Below are 23,503 nucleotides of genomic sequence, written 5' to 3'. Positions count from 1 at the left end.
TATCTCTCCCATTCTGTCTTCTCATCCACCACAGTCGGCTTTTCTGCAGTCCTCAGGCACCTCTGCTGGGGAATCAGCGTCCCTGAGGTGCTGGCAGTGTTCCCTGGGCCAGGGGCAGGAGCAGAGATCCGCCTTGGCCAGGGCCGGAGCCCTGGAGTGGCACTGCCTGAACAGCACTTTTTGTGCAACAGTGGCTGCCCAAGAGTCCTCGGTGGCTGCCCCAGGGCCTGGCATTTGACCCTGCGCTTGCTGCAGCAGCAGCCGCCCCGGCTCTGTGCTTACCGAGGGCTCGGGACCCGCCTCGGAACCTCGGTTACCAAGGGGCTGCCTCACAGTGGGGGGGTGGGCTGGGGCCATCCCTGCCCGTATTTCAGGTGCATGATGCTGATGTCACAGTGGCCACTGTGACCCGTGAGGCCAAGGGCACAAAAACGGGACTCTGGGCTCAGGCCCAGTGTCAGTGTTACCTGATCACGAGAGGAGAAGGAAGAGGAGGGACAGCCCCCCTTTTGCAAACGCCTCTCGCTTCTTTTGCGCAGAGAGTGTAGGAGCACCTGGAGGAGACCTTGGTGTTCCTCAACCAGACGACAGAAAGAGACGGCAGAGAGAGACCGGGCTCACACAGGGCTGACCAGCGAGTCAGGGGGCTCTACGCCTCAGGGCTCTGGCCCTGTGTTGCAGACTCGTCTCACTTCTGCCTCAGACCCAGTGTAGGAGCACCTGGAGGAGACCTCGGTGTTCCTCAACCAGACGATAGAAAGAGACGGCAGAGAGAGACCGGGCTCACACAGGGCTGACGAGCGAGTCAGGGGGCTCTACGCCTCAGGGCTCTGGCCCTGTGTTGCAAACTCGTCTCACTTCTGCCTCAGAACCAGTGTAGGAGCACCTGGAGGAGACCTTGGTGTTCCAAGGAGAGAGACCCACCGCTGACAGTCACCATGTCAGACAGGGAGCAGGCGGCCCCCAGAGGGAGGGAGCCAGGTGAGAGCAAAGTGCCCCTCCCTCAGCCTGGCAGAGGGGCTGTCAGGGCGGGCAGTACAGGTGCCATGCCCGGGGCCATTGTCTCTCTCCCCTCCAGCATGCCTGCTGTGTCGGCAATCAGATGCTGACTCGGACATCTGCGGGGAAAAACTCTTCATACATGGGTTCTGTGCCCACGAGAACTGCCTGGTGAGTTGCTCTGTGGGCTCCCTCCACTTTTTGACAGGCAGTCCCTGCCACTCTCTGCTCATCAGTGAGTGGCATTTTCCTGCAGTTTTTTGCCAACAACTTTCCTGACCGCCCGGTTCATCAAGGAGGACTCTGGTGTCTTCACTCATGGGAGATCCGAGATGTAGTCTCCCAGGCGGCAGAGCAGGTGAGAGGCTGACTAGAGCAGGGAGATTTGTGCCAGGCGAGGTTTGCTGGAGCTTAGCTCAGACCCCAGGCAAGAAAACCCAGCCCTTCCAACCAGCTCTGGGACAAGGTGGAGGCCCCGAGGCTGCTGCTGATGGGGCTGCTCTGCTCTTTCCAGAGCTGCAGCATCTGTGGCCAAATCGGGGCCACCATTTACTGCTGTAGAAGACACTGTGATGTGAGCTTCCACCTGCCCTGTGCCAGGCAGGGAGGCTGTGTCACCCAGTTCTGCAGACCATTCAGGTACCTCCTGTCCCCTCCTTGCCACCACCAGGGAAGGGCCCAGCACTTCTCAGCTCACCCACCCCTTTTTCCCCCCAGGGCCTTCTGTGCTGCACACAGACCAGAGCAGGCAGTGGAGGCGACTCCAGAGCCGGGCACCGAATGCCTCATCTGCATGGAGCCTGTGGAGGACAGAAAGACCTTTAACACCCTGGTGTGCCCAGCCTGCAAAAGTGCCTGGTTCCACAGGGACTGCATCCAAGTAGGAGTGATTCTGTCACCTCTGGGGGCACAGCATGGGCTCAGCAGCACCAGGGCCTCACTCTGGCTGTTGTGTTTCTCCTGCAGGGACAGGCTCTGCATGCTGGTTATTTCTCCATCCAGTGCCCCCTCTGCAGAAATGATGACGCATTTCGCAAGGATCTGCTCACCATGGGGATCCGAATCCCCTTCAGGTTGGTGTCCTTCTGCCTGGCTCACAACACAGGGGGTGCAAGTGCTGTGCCGTGCCAGGGCCTGCCCCAGCAGTCCTGGCCCTGCCCTGTTCCGTGAGTCCCAGGTTCAGCTTCCTGCAGGAGCTGGAAATGGCACAGGGGGAAGAGCAGGGACACCCTGCACCTGCCCGATGCCGGGGCAGAGGGAGCTCATCAGTTTTCCTTTTCCATCAGACCACCAACATGGGAGGGCTTTAATGCATTTGATGAGCTGGGAGACAGACACAGGCGCTGTGATGCCAGTGAGTGCCTTTTTCCAGGAGGCAGGCAGGAGGCAGAGCGACAGGGGTAAGTTGCCAAAGCTACACCCTGGGGCTCTGCAGGGCTAGAAGCAGAAGGACCCAGGAGAAGAGCTCAGCCAGATACTCCCACGCTTTGGACACTTTGTCCTCACCTCCATGAACCTGATTGCTTTTCCAGGCCCTGGGAACTGCTCCTGTGCTCCTCCTGTGCTGCCGAGGGCACCCACAGACACTGCTCTGGCCTGAGGGACAGCAGATCCAGCTGGGAATGTGATGGCTGTGCTGGCCTGGGCACATGTAAGAGGCAAAGCACCCTGTTGACCCTGGGCCTGGTGCCCCTGGGCATGGCAGTGGATGCTCAGGGTGGGTTTGGCGGAGCCTGTCTGCTCCAGGAGGGCTGGAGGCACTGCTCTGGCCTATCCTGCCCCAGGTCTGGAGTGGCCTTGACATTCCTGCTTCCCCTCACAGCCTCCCGAGTTGACTCCCGGCTTCCTGGTGTCAGCATGGCCAGGCAGTCAGGACTGGAGCCTTGTGATGGCTCCAGGGAACCCCAGACCACCAGCACCAACGCAGGCATCCTCGTGCTACCAGGGCTGTCTCCCAGTTCTGCACCACTGGAGACCATCAGCCCCAGCACCAGCGCCCAGGTGCCTGCCCCTGGATCTTCAACACCACAGACCAGCCACCGCCGTACCAACCGACAGACAACATGGGAGCAGTCTGTGCAAACTCCCTCACAGGAGACGAGCAGCTCCAGCCCTGAGAGTCAAGTAACATCGGGGTCATCCCACAGCACCTTCACAGAAACTGAGGACAGCAGCAGCTCCAGCAGTCGGGGGCCTGACCGCCGGCAAAACCACCCCCGCCGGCAACGTCGGGCCCAAAATCCACACTTTCGGTCCAGAAGTCCCCTGGACAGGACCCATGAGCCATCACCAAGTCCTGGGAGGCGCAGGCCCAGGCCGAGACCATCGGGGACATCCCGCAGGCGAAACCGCTCCCGCCTGCAACGTGAGACCCCAAATCCATCCGGCCGGTCCAGAAGTCGCCACGACAGGAGCCAGGTGAGAGCGCCCAGTGCTGGGAGGAGCAGCCGCAGCCGGGAGACATCAAGGACATCCCGAACACAAAATCGCTCCCGCCAACAACATCAGACCCCAAATCCATCTGGCCGGTCCAGAAGTCGCCGTGATAGAAACTGTGTGAGAGCACCAAGTGCTGGGAGCCGCATCCCCAGCCAGGAAGCATCAGGGACGTCCCGCAGGCGAAACCGCTCCCGCCGGCAACGTCAGACCCCAAATCCATCCGGCCGGTCCAGAAGTCCCCTTGACAGGAACTGCACGCCAGCACCGAGTGCTGGGAGGCGAAACTCAAGGGAGACAGCAGCCAGGACTTCCCAAAGGCAACAGCACTCCCGCCAGCAGCGGCGGACATGGAACTCATCCACCAGATCCAGAAGTCCCCACGACAGGAGCCGTGTTAGAGCACCCAGTACTGCCAGGCGCACTCACCGGTGGGACGGTGAGACACGGACCCACCGCTGACACGTCCCACGTCAGACAGGGAGGAGGAGGCCCGGAAGGGAGAGAGCCAGGTGAGAGCAAAGTGCCCCTCCCTCAGCCTGGCAGAGGGGCTGTCAGGGCGGGCAGTACAGGTGCCATGCCCGGGGCCATTGTCTCTCTCCCCTCCAGCATGACTGCTCTGTCAACAATCAGAGGCTGACCCGGACATCTGTGGGGAGAAAATGCAGAAACATGGGATCTGTTCCCACGTGTTCTGCCTGGTGAGTTGCTCTCTGGGCTCCCTCCATGTTTTGACAGGCAGTCCCTGCCACTCTCTGCTCATCAGTGAGTTACATTTTCCTGCAGTTTTTTACCAGCCACCTTCCTCTGCACAATGATGATCAAGTACAACTCCAGGGCTTTCTCCCAAGGGATATCCTACATGCAGTCAACCGAGCGGCACAGACGGTGAGAACCTGACAAGAGCAGGGAAATCTGTGCCAGGCGGGGTTTGCTGGAGCTTAGCCCAGACCCCAAGCAAGAAAGCCCAGCCCTTCCAGCCAGCTCTGGGACAAGGAGGAGGCCCTGAGGCTGCTGCTGATGGGGCTGCTCTGCTCTTTCCAGAGCTGCTGCATCTGTGGCCAGAGCGGGGCCACCATCGCCTGCTGGGATGGCACAGGGGGAAGAGCAGGGACACCCTGCACCTGCCCGATGCCAGGGCAGAGGTAGCTCATCAGTTTTCCTTTTCCCATCAGAGCACCATCATGGCAGGGCTTTAATGCATTTGCCCAGCTAGGAGACAGACACAGGCACTGCGATGCCAGTGAGTGCCTTTTTCCAGGAGGCAGGCAGGAGGCAGAGGAGGAGGGGTAAGTTGCCAAAGCTGCACCCCAGGGCTCTGCAGGGCTTGAAGCAGAAGGACCCAGGAGAAGAGCTCAGCCAGATAATCCCACGCTTTGGGGATGAACCTGTTTTCTTCCCCAGGCCCTGGGAACTGCTCCTGTGCTCCTGTGCTGCTGAGGTCACACTCAGGCACTGCTCTGGCCTGAGGGGCAGGGACCCACCGCTGACACGTCCCATGTCAGACAGGGAGGAGGAGCCCCCCGAAGTGAGGGAGCCAGGTGAGAGCAAAGTGCCCCTCCCTCAGCCTGGCAGAGGGGCTGTCGGGGCCAGGAGCAGTGGCACAGGGAGGCAGGAGCTGTCCAGGCATCCCGGGGCTGGGACCCTCCTTTCCTCAGCAAGCGGGGCCCAGCTGGGGCAGGGGACACCTGCTGGGACACTCATACCCACAATGTCCCATCCTCCCCAAGGCCTCCAGCCCTGCCCTTCAGCCAGCCAGGCAGGGACAGAGCAGCCCTTGGGGTCAATCCTGCAGGGAAGCTGCCCCAGCCCTGCAGAGGTGCCATGGTCTCTCTCCCCTCCAGCATGCCTGCTGTGTCAACAGAGGCTGACCCGGACATGTGTGGGGAAAATCTCCAGATAAATGGGTTGTGTGTCCACAAGTTCTGCCTGGTGAGTAGCTCCGTGAGCCCCCTCCATGTTTTGACAGGCAGTCCCTGCCACTCTCTGCTTATCAGTGCATAACATTTTTCCTGCAGTATTTAGCTAGCCACCTCCTTCACCAAGCAGTTGATCGAGTAGGACTCAGTGTTTTCACCCCAAGGGATATCCTAGATGTAGTCTCCTGGGCGGCACAGAAGGTGAGAGCCTGACTAGGAGGCAGGAGCTGGAAATGGCACAGCGGGAAGAGCAGGGACACCCTGCACCTGCCCGATGCCAGGACAGAGGGAGCTCATCACTTTTCCTTTTCCTATCAGACCACCATCATGGAGAACCATACTGCATTCAATGAGCTGGGAGACAGACACAGGCACTGCGATGCCAGTGAGTGCCTTTTTCCAGGAGGCAGGCAGGAGGCAGAGGAGGAGGGGTAAGTTGCCAAAGGTGCACCCCAGGGCTCTGCAGGGCTTGAAGCAGAAGGACCCAGGAGAAGAGCTCAGCCAGATAATCCCACGCTTTGGACACTTTGTCCTCACTTCCATGAACCCGTTTGCTTCCCCAGGCCCTGGGAACTGCTCCTGTGCTCCTCCTGTGCTGCCGAGGGCACCCCCAGGCACTGCTCTGGCCTGAGGGACATCATAACCAGCTGGGAATGTGATGGCTGTGCTGGCCTGGGCACAGGTAAAAGGCAAAGCAGCCTGCTGACCCTGGGCCTGGTGCCCCAGGGCCTGGAAAGGGGTGTCCAGGGTTGGCTTGGCAGAGCCTGTCTGCTCCAGGAGGACTGGAGACACTGCTCTGGCCTATCTTATCCAGGGCCTGGAGCAGCCTTGACCTCCTGCTCCCCTTACAGCATCCAGTTAAGACCCAGAGCTTTTGCTCTCATGAAGGACTCTTCTGACAACTTCAAGGAATACGAGACCATCACCCTCAGTACAAGCAAACTCCATACAAACTGACAGGCAAATCCCTCTCACAAAAGACGAGCAGCTCCAGCCCTGACAGTCAGGTAACATCGGGGTCATCCCACAGCTGCTTCCCAGCAACTGAGGACAGCAGCTGCTCCAGCAGTCGGAGTCCTGACTGCAGGTGAAACCGCTCCCACCAGCACTGTCATACCCCAAATTCATCCAGCAGATCCTGAAGTCACCGTGACAGGAGCCGTGTTAGAGCACCAGTGCTGGGAGCTCCACTCACCAGTGGGACGGTGAGATAGGTACCCACTGCTGACACGTCCCACGTCAGACAGGGAGAAGGAGCCCCCCGAAGGGAGGGAGCCAGGTGAGAGCAAAGTGCCCCTCCCTCAGCCTGGCAGAGGGGCTGTTGGTGCCAGGAGCAGTGGCACGGGGAGGCAGGAGCTGTCCAGGCATCCCGGGGCTGGGACCCTCCTTTCCTCAGCAAACAGGGCCCAGCTGGGGCAGGGGACACCTGCTGGGACACCCGTGCCCACAATGTCCCGTCCTCCCCAAGGCCTCCAGCCCTGCCCTTCAGCCAGCCAGGCAGGGACAGAGCAGCCCTTGGGGTCAATCCTGCAGGGAAGCTGCCCCAGCCCTGCAGAGGTGCCATGGTCTCTCTCCCCTCCAGCATGCCAGCTGTGTGGACGATCAGAGGCTGACCCAGATGTGTGGAGAAAAAATCCAGATAAATGGGCTCTGTTTCCACGAGTTCTGCCGGGTGAGTTGCTTCATGTTTTGACAGGCAGTCCCTGCCACTCTCTCCTCATCAGTACGTGTTGTTTTTTCTACAGGTTTTTGCCAGCCACCTTCATCTGCACAATGATGATCAAGTAGGATTCCAGGGCTTTCTCCCAAGGGATATCCAAGATGTAGTCTCCCGGGAAGCACAGAAGGTGAGAGCCTGAGAAGAGCAGGGAGATTTGTGCCAGGCGGGGTTTGCTGGAGCTTAGCCCAGACCCCAAGCAAGAAAGCCCAGCCCTTCCAACCAGCTCTGGGACAAGGAGGAGGCCCTGAGGCTGCTGCTGAAGGGGCTGCTCTGCTCTTTCCAGAGCTGCTGCATCTGTGGCCAGAACGGGGCCACCATCGCCTGCTGGGAAACAGTCTGTGACCTGAGCTTCCACCTGCCCTGTGCCAAGCAGGGAGGCTGTGTCACCCAGTTCATTCCACCGTACAGGTACCTCCTGTCCCCTCCTTGCCACCACCAGGGAAGGGCCCAGCACTTCTCAGCTCACCCACCCCTTTTCCCCCCAGCTCCTACTGCCCCGCACACAGCCCAGAGCAGGCAGTGGAGGCGACTCCAGAGCCGGGCGCAAACAGAGACATCCTGCAAGCGAAACCACTTCTGGCAGCAATATCAGAGCCCCAATACACAGAGCCAGTCCAGAAGTCATCGTGACAGGAGCCACGTGAGATCACCAAGGGCTGGGAGGTGCAACAGCGGCCAGGAAGAATCGAGGACATCCCAAAGGCAAAACCAGCAATGTCAGACTCCAAATTAATGCAGCCAATCTAGAAGTTGCCGTGACAGGAGCCGTGTGGCCGCCCCAAGTGCTGGGAGATGCACCCCCATCCAGGAAGCATGAAGAACATCACAGATGTGAAACTGGTTCTGTCAGCAACTTATCAAATCCCTTCAATAAATGTATAGGACTGCTTTTTAAAATATTTTTGTGTATTTGCAAAATTATGCAAATGGCACTTTCGATGTCGCAGTGTTTAGTAGATTGTTTCATCCTAATGTTTCACCTGACACATTGGAGGCTATTGCAAAGCCCAAGGCTTAGTAGTATCTTTGTGCAGGTTTCCCTTTCCTCCCCCTTGGCTTTTGGCACAGCTTTCCTTTCCTTCCTATTCTATGGTTTCCCCTTGGTGTTGCAAGGGAGAGGTTTGGAATGTTTTGCAATCCAGCGGTGCCACGGCCTCGATGCACTGAAGGCAGGGAAGCAGTGGCGGGGTGTTGGCAGCCCCGTCCTGTCCCTGCTGCCGGCGGCCCGGGGGCAGGAGCGCCCCGGCGGTGCCATGGCGGGTTCCCCTCAGGTGCGGGCAGCCGCAGCCCGGCTGTGCGGGGCGGCCCCGGCGGTGCCATGGCGGGTTCCCCTCAGGGCGGCCCCGCTGCCCGCGCACGGCGGTATTGCCGGGGCAGCCTCGTCCCGCAGGCACATCTGTGCGCTGTGACCCAGCGGCGACCGCTTCCCGCTCTAAGAGCCCGCAGGAATGGCTGCCTGGCTCCAAACTGCCCGCCGGGAGCGCGCTGGGATCGCAGGGGGAGCTCTGCCCGGGGCAGCCCCCGCACTCAGTCGCCCCGAGCCTTCCCGCCCTCCCGCACACGGCGGCGCTTTGGGAACGGCCGCGGTCGGCGCTGGAGTGGCGGCGCTCGGGCTCGAGGGAGCGCCGCGAGCCCGGGAAAGCGTCGGGAACATTCCGGCACCGAGGGGAGCGCGGGCGCGGAACTTGGGCACCCAGACGATCGCGGGTCCCAGCGGGGGAGGGTCCCGAGGGTCCCGCCCAATGGAGCGCAGGAGAGGACGGCGAGCGGCGAGTGCCGCGGGTTGGGCTTCGCTGCCCTGGAGGCAAAAACTGCACCGTGCGCCATCCAGAGGTTATCCATCGACCTTTCCCCAAACCTGCCGAGTGGGACAGGACATCAGAGCTGCGCCTGCCCAGAGCCCAGGAAAGAAACCCCATCCCTTCCAACCAGCTCCAGGAAAAACATCCGGCTCCCAGCAGCTCCACAGAGGCTCCAGCACAGGAGCCTTGTCCCCCAGACACATCTGTGGGCCGAGCCCTACCCAGAGCCCTGGGGCTGCCTGTGGAAGCCCCGAGGCTGCGGGATTTGCACGGGGTGGCCTTTAAAGGGCTCTCCCAACCCCAAGCCTTCTACCCTTCTACGGCTCTAATCTGCGCTGCAGTGTGGTGCTTACACAAGGGGCAGCTATGCCCTGTGCTGGTTTAAAATCTGCCTGCCAGCCTGAATTCAGGCAGCGAGACAAAGACCCAGCTACCGGATTTTTTTGCTATTCACTAGGTGCCTCTGCGCCCAAAGCTTCAGCCTTCCCAGGACTCGCTGGACAGCAACAGAGCCTTGTGGTGCCTCAGCCACTCCTCCCAGTCCATATCATCAGCAAACATGCTGAGGGTGCTCTCCGTCCCTTCTGCCAGGTCACCGGGCAACCGGTCAAAGGAGGCTGGCCCCAGCACTGAGCGCCGCGCTCACAACCCTCTGAGCTCTGCCATTCAGCCAGGTCTCAACCCCCTCAGTGTCCACTCATCTAAGCCACACTTGCTGAGCTGCCTGGGAGGGTGTTCTGGGAGGCAGGGTGAAAAGCCTTGCTGAAGTCATGGCAGACAACAGGCACTGCTCTCCCCTCATGTACCCAGCCAGTCACTCCAGCAGAGAAGGCTAGGAGACTGGTCAAGCATGATTTCCCCTTCCTTTTATTCCACAGGCTTAGAGATGACATGCAGCATGAGCTGTTCTGTCCCCTTTCTGGGGATGGAGGTGACACTGATGGGCCCACCATTTCCTGGGTCCATCTTGCTGCCCTTTTTGAAGACTGGAGTGATGTCGGCTGCCACAGTCCGTGGGGGGAAGGGAAATGGGACCGGGCACTGCAATAAGGGTTCTCGGCACAGTTGAGGTCTCGTGCAGCAATGCCACTTTATTTAGGGGAAACAAGGGTTTAAATAAAGTAGGTTTGAGGGGTGGATTCTAACCTGGGGAGGCGCAAGAGATTGACAACTCAGGGAAAAGTGTGATAGGGAGACAGGGGAAAGGTGGGTGGAACTCTCGGGTCTCTGAGGGAAAGGGCCAATGGTAGCTCTCCCTGCACTGTGGCAGGCTGTGACCAATCAGCGGCAGAGGAGCGGGAAAACTGGGGAGACAGGGTAACAAACAACTTTTGGAGGGAAAATCTGAGGGAGAAAGGGAGACAATATGGAGGTATGCCAGAATTCATAAAATTTAACAATAAACTGGGGTGCATAAGAATTCATAAACACACAACAATAAACTGGGGAAAAACTGTCAGTCCGGTGGGTGAATTATTCAGTAAGCAACAGGTCCATTTAGATCCCATTTATGTTTTTCCAGGCAGCATATCTCTCCCATTCTATCTTCTCATCCACCACAGTCGGCTTTCCTGCAGTCCTCAGGCACCTCTGCTGGGGAATCAGCGTCCCTGATGTGCTGGCAGTGTTCCCTGGGCCAGGGGCAGGAGCAGAGATCCGCCTTGGCCAGGGCCGGAGCCCTGGAGTGGCACTGCCTGAACAGCACTTTTTGTGCAACAGTGGCTGCCCAAGAGTCCTCGGTGGCTGCCCCAGGGCCTGGCATTTGACCCTGCGCTTGCTGCAGCAGCAGCCGCCCCGGCTCTGTGCTTACCGAGGGCTCGGGACCCGCCTCGGAACCTCGGTTACCAAGGGGCTGCCTCACAGTGGGGGGGTGGGCTGGGGCCATCCCTGCCCCTATTTCAGGTGCATGATGCTGATGTCACAGTGGCCACTGTGACTCGTGAGGCCAAGGGCACAAAATGGGACTCTGGGCTCAGGCCCAGTGTCAGTGTTACCTGATCACGAGAGGAGAAGGAAGAGGAGGGACAGCCCCCCTTTTGCAAACGCCTCTCGCTTCTTTTGCGCAGAGAGTGTAGGAGCACCTGGAGGAGACCTTGGTGTTCCTCAACCAGACGATAGAAAGAGACGGCAGAGAGAGACCGGGCTCACACAGGGCTGACCAGCGAGTCAGGGGGCTCTACGCCTCAGGGCTCTGGCCCTGTGTTGCAGACTCGTCTCACTTCTGCCTCAGACCCAGTGTAGGAGCACCTGGAGGAGACCTTGGTGTTCCTCAACCAGACGACAGAAAGAGACGGCAGAGAGAGACCGGGCTCACACAGGGCTGACCAGCGAGTCAGGGGGCTCTACGCCTCAGGGCTCTGGCCCTGTGTTGCAAACTCGTCTCACATCTGCCTCAGAACCAGTGGAGGAGCACCTGAAGGAGACCTCGGTGTTCCAAGGACAGAGACCCACCGCTGACAGTCACCATGTCAGACAGGGAGGAGGAGGCCCCTGAAGGGAGAGAGCCAGGTGAGAGCAAAGTGCCCCTTCTCAGCCTGGCAGAGGGGCTGTCGGGGTGGGCAGTACAGGTGCCATGCCCGGGGCCATTGTCTCTCTCCCCTCCAGAATGCCTGCTGTGTCGGAGATCAGATGCTGACCTGGACATATGTGGAGATAAAATCCAGAAACATGGGATCTGTGCCCACGTGTTCTGCCTGGTGAGTTGCTCCGTGGGCTCCCTCCACTTTTTGACAGGCAGTCCCTGCCACTCTCTCCTCATCAGTGCGTGTCCTTTTCCTGCAGTATTTTGCCAGCATCCTTGATCAGCAAGGGAATGAACGAGTAGGACTTCAGGGCTTTCTCCCAAGGGATATCCTACATGCAGTCAAACGAGCGGCACAGACGGTGAGAGCCTGACAAGAGCAGGGAAATCTGTGCCAGGCGGGGTTTGCTGGAGCTTAGCCCAGATCCCAAGCAAGGAAGCCCAGCCCTTCCAACCAGCTCTGGGACAAGGAGGAGGCCCTGAGGCTGCTGCTGATGGGGCTGCTCTGCTCTTTCCAGAGCTGCTGCATCTGTGGCCAGAGTGGGGCCACCATCTCCTGCTGTGAAACAGATTGTGACCTGAGCTTCCACCTGCCCTGTGCCAAGCAGGGAGGCTGTGTCACCCAGTTCATTCCACCGTACAGGTACCTCCTGTCCCCTCCTTGCCACCACCAGGGAAGGGCCCAGCACTTCTCAGCTCACCCACCCCTTTTCCCCCCAGCTCCTACTGCCCTGCACACAGCCCACAGCAGGCAGTGGAGGCGACTCCAGAGCCGGGCACCGAATGCCTCATCTGCATGGAGCCTGTGGAGGACAGAAAGACCTTCAACACCATGGTGTGCCCAGCCTGTAAAACCACGTGGTTCCACAGGGACTGCATCCAAGTAGGAGTGGTTCCCTATCCCGAGGGACACAGCAGGGGCTCAGCAGCACCAGGGCCTCACTCTCACTACTTTGTGTTTGTCCTGCAGGGACAGGCTCTGCGCTCTGGATTTTCCTCCTTCCAGTGCCCCATCTGCAGAAACAGGCCGGCATTTCTCGGGGAGATGTTCACCATGGGGATCCGAATCCCCTTCAGGTTGGTGTCCTTCTGCCTGGCTCACAACACAGGGGGTGCAAGTGCTGTGCCGTGCCAGGGCCTGCCCCAGCAGTCCTGGCCCTGCCCTGTTCCGTGAGTCCCGGGTTCAGCTTCCCGCAGGAGCTGGAAATGGCACAGGGGGAAGAGCAGGGACACCCTGCACCTGCCCGATGCCGGGGCAGAGGGAGCTCATCAGTTTTCCTTTTCCATCAGACCACCAACTTGGGAGGAGAATGATGCGTTCGCCGAGCTGTTAGACAGACACAGGCGCTGTGATGCCAGTGAGTGCTTTTATCCAAGAGGCAGGCAGGAGGCAGAGGAGGAGGGGTAAGTTGCCAAAGCTGCATCCTGGGGCTCTGCAGGGCTTGAAGCAGAAGGACCCAAGAGAAGAGCTCAGCCAGATAATCCCATGCTTTGGACACTTTGTCCTCACCTCCATGAACCTGATTGCTTTTCCAGGCCCTGGGAACTGCTCCTGTGCTCCTCCTGTGCTGCCGAGGGCACTCACAGATACTGCTCTGGTGTGCGGAACACCATAACCGGCTGGGAATGTGACAACTGTGCTCGCCAGAGCAGCCGCAGACGCCGTGGCACGACAGTCTGCGCGGACAACTGTGATTGTGACAGCTGTGCTGAGCGCTTCACATGTAAGAAGCAAAGCACCTGAATGGCCCTGGGTCAGGTGCCCCTGGGCCTGGCAATGCGTGCCCAGGGTGGTCTCGGCAGAGCCTGTCAGCTCCAGGAGGGCTGGGGGCGCTGCTCTGGCTTATTCTGCCTTGGGCCTGGGGCGGTCTTGACCTTCCTTGCTTCCCCTTACAGCCTCCAGTGAATTCTCAATCCTTGCTAGACTCATGGAGGAGTCTCCTGCTGTGTCAACAGAAGACGAGACCATCAACCCCAGCACCAGCCAACAGGCAGCATCAGAGCAGTCTGTGCAATCTCCCTCAGAGGAGACGAGCAGCCCCAGCCTCTATAGTCGGGTAACATCAAGGCCATCCCACAGCAACATCCCAGAAACTGAGGACAGCAGCTGCTCTCGCAGTCGGAGGCCTGACCGCCGGCAAAACCGCACCCGCCGGCAAAGTCGGCCCCAAAATCCACAACATCGGTCCAGAAGTCCCCTGGACAGGAGCCATGTGCCGGAACCAACTGCTGCGAGGTGCAGGCCCAGGGAGAGACAATCAGGGCCATCCTGCAGGCGAAGACGCTCCCGCCGGCAAAGTCGTCCCCAAAATCCACACCTTCGGTACCCGAGTCCCTATGACAGGAGATGTTCACCACACCTCCGGTCCCCGAGTCCCCATGACAGGATTTGTTTGCCACCACCACCGAGTCCTCGGAGGCGCAGCCACAGCGAGGAGGCTTCAGAGACATCCAGCAACCGAAACCGCTCCCGCCAGCAACGTCGGCCCCAAAATCCACACCTTCGGTCCAGAAGTCGACGTCACGGGAGCCATGTGAGAACACCAAGGGCTGGGAGCTGCACCGCCACCCAGGAAGCATCAGAGACATCCCGCAGCCGAAACCGCTCCCGCCAGCAACGTCGGCCGCAAAATCCACGCCTTCGGTCCAGAAGTCGCCGTGACAGGAGCCATGTCCCAACACCAAGTACTGGGAGGCGCAGGCCCAGCCAGGAAGAATCGGGGACATCCCGCAGGCGAAATAGCTCCCGCCGCCAAAGTCGGACCTCAAATACATCTGGTCGGTCCAGAAGTCCCCTTGACAGGAACTGCACGCCAGCACCGAGTGCTGGCAGGCGAAACTCAAGGGAGACACCTGCCAGGACTTCCCAAAGACAACAGCACTCCCGCCAGCAGCGTCGGACCTCAGATTCATCCAGCAGATCCAGAAGTCGCCGTGATGGGAGGCGTGATAGAGCACCCAGTGCTGGGAGCCCCGCTCACCGCTCAGACGGTGAGACAGGGACTCCCCACTGATGCGTTACATGTCAGAGAGGAAGGAGGAGGCCCCCGAAGGGAGGGAGCCAGGTGAGAGCAAAGTGCCCCTCCCTCAGCCTGGCAGAGGGGCTGTCAGGGCGGGCAGTACAGGGTGCCATGCCCGGGGCCATTGTCTCTCTCCCCTCCAGCATGCCTGCTGTGTGGACGGTCAGAGGCTGACCCGGACATCTGCGGGGAAAATCTCCAGATAAATGGGCTCTGTGCCGACGAGTTCTGCCTGGTGAGTTGCTTCATGAGCTCCCTCCATGTTTTGACAGGCAGTCCCTGCCACTCTCTCCTCATCAGTACGTGTCCTTTTTTTCTACAGTTTTTTGCCAGCCACCTTCCTCTGCACAATGATGATCCAGTAGGATTCCAGGGCTTTCTCCCAAGGGATATCCTAGATGTAGTCTCCCGGGAAGCACAGAAGGTGAGAGCCTGACAAGAGCAGGGAGATTTGTGCCAGGCAAGGTTTGCTGGAACTTAGCCCAGACCCCAAGCAAGAAAGCCCAGCCCTTCCAACCAGCTCTGGGACAAGGAGGAGGCCCTGAGGCTGCTGCTGAAGGGGCTGCTCTGCTCTTTCCAGAGCTGCTGCATCTGTGGCCAGAGCGGGGCCACCATCGCCTGCTGGGATGGCACAGGGGGAAGAGCAGGGACACCCTGCACCTGCCCGATGCCAGGACAGAGGGAGCTCATCAGTTTTCCTTTTCCCATCAGACCACCATCATGGAGAACCATACTGCATTCAATGAGCTGGGAGACAGACACAGGCACTGCGATGCCAGTGAGTGCCTTTTTCCAGGAGGCAGGCAGGAGGCAGAGGAGGAGGGGTAAGTTGCCAAAGGTGCACCCCAGGGCTCTGCAGGGCTTGAAGCAGAAGGACCCAGGAGAAGAGCTCAGCCCGATAATCCCAAGCTTTGGGGATGAACCCGTTTTCTTCCCCAGGCCCTGGGAACTGCTCCTGTGCTCCTGTGCTGCTGAGGTCACACTCAGGCACTGCTCTGGCCTGAGGGGCAGGGACCCACCGCTGACACGTCCCATGTCAGACAGGGAGGAGGAGCCCCCCGAAGTGAGGGAACCAGGTGAGAGCAAAGTGCCCCTCCCTCAGCCTGGCAGAGGGGCTGTTGGTGCCAGGAGCAGTGGCACGGGGAGGCAGGAGCTGTCCAGGCATCCCGGGGCTGGGACCCTCCTTTCCTCAGCAAGCGGGGCCCAGCTGGGGCAGGGGACACCTGCTGGGACACCCATACCCACAGTGTCCCGTCCTCCCCAAGGCCTCCAGCCCTGCCCTTCAGCCAGCCAGGCAGGGACAGAGCAGCCCTTGGGGTCAATCCCGCAGGGAAGCTGCCCCAGCCCTGCAGAGGTGCCATGGTCTCTCTCCCCTCCAGCATGCCTGCTGTGTCAACAGAGGCTGACCCGGACATGTGTGGGGAAAATCTCCAGATAAATGGGTTGTGTGTCCACAAGTTCTGCCTGGTGAGTAGCTCCGTGAGCCCCCTCCATGTTTTGACAGGCAGTACCTGCCACTCTCTGCTTATCAGTGCATAACATTTTTCCTGCAGTATTTTGCTAGCCACCTCCTTCACCGAGCAGTTGATCGAGTAGGACTCAGTGTTTTCACCCCAAGGGATATCCTAGATGTAGTCTCCTGGGCGGCACAGAAGGTGAGAGCCTGACTAGGAGGCAGGAGCTGGAAATGGCACAGCGGGAAGAGCAGGGACACCCTGCACCTGCCCGATGCCAGGACAGAGGGAGCTCATCAGTTTTCCTTTTCCTATCAGACCACCATCATGGAGAACCATACTGCATTCAATGAGCTGGGAGACAGACACAGGCACTGCGATGCCAGTGAGTGCCTTTTTCCAGGAGGCAGGCAGGAGGCAGAGGAGGAGGGGTAAGTTGCCAAAGGTGCACCCCAGGGCTCTGCAGGGCTTGAAGCAGAAGGACCCAGGAGAAGAGCTCAGCCAGATAATCCCACGCTTTGGACACTTTGTCCTCACTTCCATGAACCCGTTTGCTTCCCCAGGCCCTGGGAACTGCTCCTGTGCTCCTCCTGTGCTGCCGAGGGCACCCCCAGGCACTGCTCTGGCCTGAGGGACATCATAACCAGCTGGGAATGTGATGGCTGTGCTGGCCTGGGCACAGGTAAAAGGCAAAGCAGCCTGCTGACCCTGGGCCTGGTGCCCCAGGGCCTGGAAAGCGGTGTCCAGGGTTGGCTTGGCAGAGCCTGTCTGCTCCAGGAGGACTGGAGACACTGCTCTGGCCTATCTTATCCAGGGCCTGGAGCAGCCTTGACCCTCCTGCTCCCCTTACAGCATCCAGTTAAGACCCAGAGCTTTTGCTCTCATGAAGGACTCTTCTGACAACTTCAAGGAATACGAGACCATCACCCTCAGTACAAGCAAACTCCATACAAACTGACAGGCAAATCCCTCTCACAAAAGACGAGCAGCTCCAGCCCTGACAGTCAGGTAACATCGGGGTCATCCCACAGCTGCTTCCCAGCAACTGAGGACAGCAGCTGCTCCAGCAGTTGGAGTCCTGACTGCAGGCGAAACCGCTCCCACCAGCACTGTCATACCCCAAATTCATCCAGCAGATCCTGAAGTCACCGTGACAGGAGCCGTGTTAGAGCACCAGTGCTGGGAGCTCCACTCACCAGTGGGACGGTGAGACAGGGACCCACCGCTGACACGTCCCACGTCAGACAGGGAGGAGGAGCACCCGAAGGGAGGGAGCCAGGTGAGAGCAAAGTGCCCCTCCCTCAGCCTGGCAGAGGGGCTGTCGGTGCCAGGAGCAGTGGCACGGGGAGGCAGGAGCTGTCCAGGCATCCCGGGGCTGGGACCCTCCTTTCCTCAGCAAGCGGGGCCCAGCTGGGGCAGGGGACACCTGCTGGGACACCCATACCCACAGTGTCCCGTCCTCCCCAAGGCCTCCAGCCCTGCCCTTCAGCCAGCCAGGCAGGGACAGAGCAGCCCTTGGGGTCAATCCCGCAGGGAAGATGCCCCAGCCCTGCAGAGGTGCCATGGTCTCTCTCCCCTCCAGCATGCCAGCTGTGTGGACGATCAGAGGCTGACCCGGACATATGTGGAGAAAAAATCCAGATAAATGGGCTCTGTTTCCACGAGTTCTGCCGGGTGAGTTGCTTCATGTTTAGACAGGCAGTCCCTGCCACTCTCTCCTCATCAGTACGTGTCCTTTTTTCTACAGGTTTTGCCAGCCACCTTCCTCTGCACAATGATGATCCAGTAGGATTCCAGGGCTTTCTCCCAAGGGATATCCAAGATGTAGTCTCCCGGGAAGCACAGAAGGTGAGAGCCTGAGAGGAGCAGGGAGATTTGTGCCAGGTGAGGTTTGCTGGAGCTTAGCCCAGACCCCAAGCAAGAAAGCCCAGCCCTTCCAACCAGCTCTGGGACAAGGAGGAGGCCCTGAGGCTGCTGCTGATGGGGCTGCTCTGATCTTTCCAGAGCTGCTGCATCTGTGGCCAGAACGGGGCCACCATCTCCTGCTGGGAAACAGATTGTGACCTGAGCTTCCACCTGCCCTGTGCCAAGCAGGGAGGCTGTGTCACCCAGTTCATTCCACCATACAGGTACCTCCTGTCCCCTCCTTGCCACCACCAGGGAAGAGCCCAGCACTTCTCAGCTCACCCACCCCTTTTCCCCCCAGCTCCTACTGCCCCGCACACAGCCCAGAGCAGGCAGTGGAGGCGACTCCAGAGCCGGGCGCAAACAGAGACATCCTGCAAGCGAAACCACTTCTGGCAGCAATATCAGAGCCCCAATACACAGAGCCAGTCCAGAAGTCATCGTGACAGGAGCCACGTGAGATCACCAAGGGCTGGGAGGTGCAACAGCGGCCAGGAAGAATCGAGGACATCCCAAAGGCAAAACCAGCAATGTCAGACTCCAAATTAATGCAGCCAATCTAGAAGTTGCCGTGACAGGAGCGGTGTGGCCGCCCCAAGTGCTGGGAGATGCACCCCCATCCTGGAAGCATCAAGAACATCACAGACGTGAAACCGGTTCTGTCAGCAACTTATCAAATCCCTTCAATAAATGTATAGGACTGCTTTTTAAAATATTTTTGTGTATTTGCAAAATTATGCAAATGGCACTTTCGATGTCGCAGTGTTTAGTAGATTGTTTCATCCTAATGTTTCACCTGACACAGTGGAGGCTATTGCAAAGCCCAAGGCTCAGTAGTATCTTTGCGCAGGTTTCCCTTTCCTCCCCCTTGGCTTTTGGCACAGCTTTCCTTTCCTTCCTATTCTATGGTTTCCCCTTGGTGTTGCAAGGGAGAGGTTTGGAATGTTTTGCAATCCAGCGGTGCCACCGCCTTGATGCACTGAAGGCAGGGAAGCAGTGGCGGGGTGTTGGCAGCCCCGTCCTGTCCCTGCTGCCGGCGGCCCGGGGGCAGGAGCGCCCCGGCGGTGCCATGGCGGGTTCCCCTCAGGTGTGGGCAGCCGCAACCCGGCTGTGCGGGGCGGCCCCGGCGGTGCCATGGCGGGTTCCCCTCAGGTGTGGGCAGCCGCAGCCCGGCTGTGCGGGGCGACCCCGGCGGTGCCATGGCGGGTTCCCCTCAGGGCGGCCCCGCTGCCCGCGCACGGCGGTGTTGCCGGGGCAGCCTCGTCCCCCAGGCACATCTGTGCGCTGTGACCCAGCGGCGACCGCTTCCCGCTCTAAGAGCCCGCAGGAATGGCTGCCTGGCTCCAAACTGCCCGCCGGGAGCGCGCTGGGATCGCAGGGGGAGCTCTGCCCGGGGCAGCCCCCGCACTCAGTCGCCCCGAGCCTTCCCGCCCTCCCGCACACGGCGGCGCTTTGGGAACGGCCGCGGTCGGCGCTGGAGTGGCGGCGCTCGGGCTCGAGGGAGCGCCGCGAGCCCGGGAAAGCGTCGGGAACATTCCGGCACCGAGGGGAGCGCGGGCGCGGAACTTGGGCACCCAGACGATCGCGGGTCCCAGCGGGGGAGGGTCCCGAGGGTCCCGCCCAATGGAGCGCAGGAGAGGACGCCGAGCGGCGAGTGCCGCGGGTTGGGCTTCGCTGCCCTGGAGGCAAAAACTGCACCGTGCGCCATCCAGAGGTTATCCATCGACCTTTCCCCAAACCTGCCGAGTGGGACAGGACATCAGAGCTGCGCCCTGCCCAGAGCCCAGGAAAGAAACCTCATCCCTTCCAACCAGCTCCAGGAAAAACATCCGGCTCCCAGCAGCTCCACAGAGGCTCCAGCACAGGAGCCTTGTCCCCCAGACACATCTGTGGGCCGAGCCCTACCCAGAGCCCTGGGGCTGCCTGTGGAAGCCCCGAGGCTGTGGGATTTGCACGGGGTGGCCTTTAAAGGGCTCTCCCAACCCCAAGCCTTCTACCCTTCTACGGCTCTAATCTGCGCTGCAGTGTGGTGCTTACACAAGGGGCAGCTATGCCCTGTGCTGGTTTAAAATCTGCCTGCCAGCCTGAATTCAGGCAGCGAGACAAAGACCCAGCTACCGGATTTTTTTGCTATTTTCTAGGTGCCTCTGAGCCCAAAGCTTCAGCCTTCCCAGGACTCGCTGGACAGCAACAGAGCCTTGTGGTGCCTCAGCCACTCCTCCCAGTCCATATCATCAGCAAACATGCTGAGGGTGCTCTCCGTCCCTTCTGCCAGGTCACCGGGCAACCGGTCAAAGGAGGCTGGCCCCAGCACTGAGCGCCGCGCTCACAACCCTCTGAGCTCTGCCATTCAGCCAGGTCTCAACCCCCTCAGTGTCCACTCATCTAAGCCACACTTGCTGAGCTGCCTGGGAGGGTGTTCTGGGAGGCAGGGTGAAAAGCCTTGCTGAAGTCATGGCAGACAACAGGCACTGCTCTCCCCTCATGTACCCAGCCAGTCACTCCAGCAGAGAAGGCTAGGAGACTGGTCAAGCATGATTTCCCCTTCCTTTTATTCCACAGGCTTAGAGATGACATGCAGCATGAGCTGTTCTGTCCCCTTTCTGGGGATGGAGGTGACACTGATGGGCCCATCATTTCCTGGGTCCATCTTGCTGCCCTTTTTGAAGACTGGAGTGATGTCGGCTGCCACAGTCCGTGGGGGGAAGGGAAATGGGACCGGGCACTGCAATAAGGGTTCTCGGCACAGTTGAGGTCTCGTGCAGCAATGCCACTTTATTTAGGGGAAACAAGGGTTTAAATAAAGTAGGTTTGAGGGGTGGATTCTAACCTGGGGAGGCGCAAGAGATTGACAACTCAGGGAAAAGTGTGATAGGGAGACAGGGGAAAGGTGGGTGGAACTCTCGGGTCTCTGAGGGAAAGGGCCAATGGTAGCTCTCCCTGCACTGTGGCAGGCTGTGACCAATCAGCGGCAGAGGAGCGGGAAAACTGGGGAGACAGGGTAACAAACAACTTTTGGAGGGAAAATCTGAGGGAGAAAGGGAGACAATATGGAGGTATGCCAGAATTCATAAAATTTAACAATAAACTGGGGTGCATAAGAATTCATAAACACACAACAATAAACTGGGGAAAAACTGTCAGTCCGGTGGGTGAATTATTCTTTTGCACAGAGAGTGTAGGAGCACCTGGAGGAGACCTCGGTGTTCCTCAACCAGACGACAGAAAGAGACGGCAGAGAGAGACCGGGCTCACACAGGGCTGACCAGTGAGTCAGGGGGCTCTACGCCTCAGGGCTCTGGCCCTGTGTTGCAGACTCGTCTCACATCTGCCTCAGAACCAGTGGAGGAGCACCTGGAGGAGACCTCGGTGTTTTAAGGACAGAGACCCACCGCTGACAGTCATCATGTCACACAGGGAGGAGGAGGCCCCCAGAGGGAGGGAGCCAGGTGAGAGCAAAGTGCCCCTCCCTCAGCCTGGCAGAGGGGCTGTCAGGGCGGGCAGTACAGGTGCCATGCCCGGGCCATTGTCTCTCTCCCCTCCAGCATGCCTGCTGTGTCGGCAATCAGATGCTGACTCGGACATCTGCGGGGAAAAACTCTTCATACATGGGTTCTGTGCCCACGAGAACTGCCTGGTGAGTTACTCTGTGGGCTCCCTCCACTTTTTGACAGGCAGTCCCTGCCACTCTCTGCTCATCAGTGTGTGGCATTTTCCTGCAGTTTTTTGCCAACAACTTTCCTGACCGCCCGGTTCATCGAGGAGGACTCTGGTGTCTTCACTCATGGGAGATCCGAGATGTAGTCTCCCAGGCGGCAGAGCAGGTGAGAGGCTGACTAGAGTAGGGAGATTTGTGCCAGGCGAGGTTTGCTGGAGCTTAGCTCAGACCCCAGGCAAGAAAACCCAGCCCTTCCAACCAGCTCTGGGACAAGGTGGAGGCCCTGAGGCTGCTGCTGATGGGGCTGCTCTGCTCTTTCCAGAGCTGCAGCATCTGTGGCCAAATCGGGGCCACCATTTACTGCTGTAGAAGACACTGTGATGTGAGCTTCCACCTGCCCTGTGCCAAGCAGGGAGGCTGTGTCACCCAGTTCTGCAGACCATTCAGGTACCTCCTGTCCCTTCCTTGCCACCACCAGGGAAGGGCCCAGCACTTCTCAGCTCACCCAACCCTTTTTCCCCCCAGGGCCTTCTGTGCTGCACACAGGCCAGAGCAGGCAGTGGAGGCGACTCCAGAGCCGGGCACCGAATGCCTCATCTGCATGGAGCCTGTGGAGGACAGAAAGACCTTTAACACCCTGGTGTGCCCAGCCTGCAAAAGTGCCTGGTTCCACAGGGACTGCATCCAAGTAGGAGTGATTCTGTCACCTCTGGGGGCACAGCATGGGCTCAGCAGCACCAGGGCCTCACTCTGGCTGTTGTGTTTCTCCTGCAGGGACAGGCTCTGCATGCTGGTTATTCCTCCATCCAGTGCCCCCTCTGCAGAAATGATGACGCATTTCGCAAGGATCTGCTCACCATGGGGATCCGAATCCCCTTCAGGTTGGTGTCCTTCTGCCTGGCTCACAACACAGGGGGTGCAAGTGCTGTGCCGTGCCAGGGCCTGCCCCAGCAGTCCTGGCCCTGCCCTGTTCCGTGAGTCCCAGGTTCAGCTTCCTGCAGGAGCTGGAAATGGCACAGGGGGAAGAGCAGGGACACCCTGCACCTGCCCGATGCCGGGGCAGAGGGAGCTCATCAGTTGTCCTTTTCCATCAGACCACCAACATGGGAGGGCTTTAATGCATTTGATGAGCTGGGAGACAGACACAGGCGCTGTGATGCCAGTGAGTGCCTTTTTCCAGGAGGCAGGCAGGAGGCAGAGGGACAGGGGTAAGTTGCCAAAGCTGCATCCTGGGGCTCTGCAGGGCTAGAAGCAGAAGGACCCAGAAGAGCTCAGCCAGATACTCCCATGCTTTGGACACTTTGTCCTCACCTCCATGAACCCGTTTGCTTCCCCAGGCCCTGGGAACTGCTCCTGTGCTCCTCCTGTGCTGCCGAGGGCACCCACAGACACTGCTCTGGCCTGAGGACCAGTATAACCAGCTGGGAATGTGATGGCTGTGCTGGCCTGGGCACATGTAAGAGGCAAAGCACCCTGTTGACCCTGGGCCTGGTGCCCCTGGGCATGGCAGTGGATGCTCAGGGTGGGTTTGGCGGAGCCTGTCTGCTCCAGGAGTACTGGAGACACTGCTCTGGCCTATCCTGCCCCAGGTCTGGGGTGGCCTTGACATTCCTGCTTCCCCTCACAGCCTCCCGAGTTGACTCCCGGCTTCCTGGTGTCAGCATGGCCAGGCAGTCAGGACTGGAGCCTTGTGATGGCTCCAGGGAACCCCAGACCACCAGCAGAATGTCCCACAATGGTCTGGGTTGGAAGGGACCTTAAAGACCATCTCATTCCAGGCAGTCTCATTCCAAGACCATCCCTGCCCATGGCAGGGACACCTTCCACTAGCCCAGGGTGCTCCAAGCCCCGTCCAACCTGGCCTTGGACACTCCCAGGGATGGGGCAGCCACAGCTTCTCTGGGAAACCTGTTCCAGGGCCTCACCACCTTCAAAGGGAGGAATTTCTTCCTAATATTTAATCTAAATCTGTCATCTTTTAGTATTAGAACAAGGGGGGATGTTTTTAAACTATCTGCCCTTAAAAATATGAATTCCTCCTGTCTGAGCTGAGCCCAAGCTGCGTTCCT

The 23,503-nt window shown here is 59.4% G+C and overlaps 2 protein-coding genes across 11 annotated transcripts; both read left to right on the top strand.

Annotated features, from left to right (window-relative positions):
- Positions 1-443: 443 nt before the first annotated feature.
- On the top strand, positions 444-17,947 carry LOC114001414 (PHD finger protein 7-like). Of its 10 annotated transcripts, none has more exons than XM_039387848.1 (16): positions 5,469-5,555; positions 5,673-5,785; positions 5,918-6,036; positions 6,206-6,361; positions 6,490-6,633; positions 6,937-7,201; positions 11,916-12,040; positions 12,118-12,280; positions 12,368-12,474; positions 12,688-12,801; positions 12,934-13,121; positions 13,294-14,462; positions 14,561-14,652; positions 14,740-14,841; positions 15,129-15,241; positions 15,357-15,396. In XM_039387848.1, exons 8-12 carry the CDS (start codon positions 12,194-12,196, stop codon positions 14,409-14,411), a joined length of 1,614 nt encoding a protein of 537 aa, XP_039243782.1. In that variant the 5' UTR covers positions 5,469-5,555; positions 5,673-5,785; positions 5,918-6,036; positions 6,206-6,361; positions 6,490-6,633; positions 6,937-7,201; positions 11,916-12,040; positions 12,118-12,193; the 3' UTR covers positions 14,412-14,462; positions 14,561-14,652; positions 14,740-14,841; positions 15,129-15,241; positions 15,357-15,396. The 10 variants fall into 10 exon arrangements, with proteins under 10 accessions (XP_039243780.1, XP_039243779.1, XP_039243784.1 ...); XM_039387849.1 differs by having other exon boundaries at positions 6,487-6,633; XM_039387850.1 differs by lacking the exons at positions 5,469-5,555; positions 5,673-5,785 and adding an exon at positions 4,707-4,724.
- A 2,756-nt stretch (positions 17,948-20,703) lies between these two features.
- Positions 20,704-23,272, top strand: LOC114002490 (PHD finger protein 7-like). Its single transcript, XM_039387857.1, has 10 exons — positions 20,704-20,777; positions 21,092-21,225; positions 21,322-21,413; positions 21,499-21,600; positions 21,757-21,881; positions 21,960-22,122; positions 22,209-22,315; positions 22,529-22,642; positions 22,772-22,890; positions 23,062-23,272. Exons 1-10 carry the CDS (start codon positions 20,704-20,706, stop codon positions 23,193-23,195), a joined length of 1,164 nt encoding a protein of 387 aa, XP_039243791.1. The 3' UTR covers positions 23,196-23,272.
- Positions 23,273-23,503: the final 231 nt, after the last annotated feature.

Source organism: Pipra filicauda, unplaced genomic scaffold, assembly GCF_003945595.2.
Source record: "Pipra filicauda isolate LSUMZ 115617 unplaced genomic scaffold, ASM394559v2 scaffold592_size254116_pilon, whole genome shotgun sequence".
NCBI classification, from domain to species: domain Eukaryota; kingdom Metazoa; phylum Chordata; class Aves; order Passeriformes; family Pipridae; genus Pipra; species Pipra filicauda.
The sequence above is the reverse complement of the archived record's forward strand: the minus strand, read 5'-3'. Positions and strand labels throughout refer to the sequence as shown.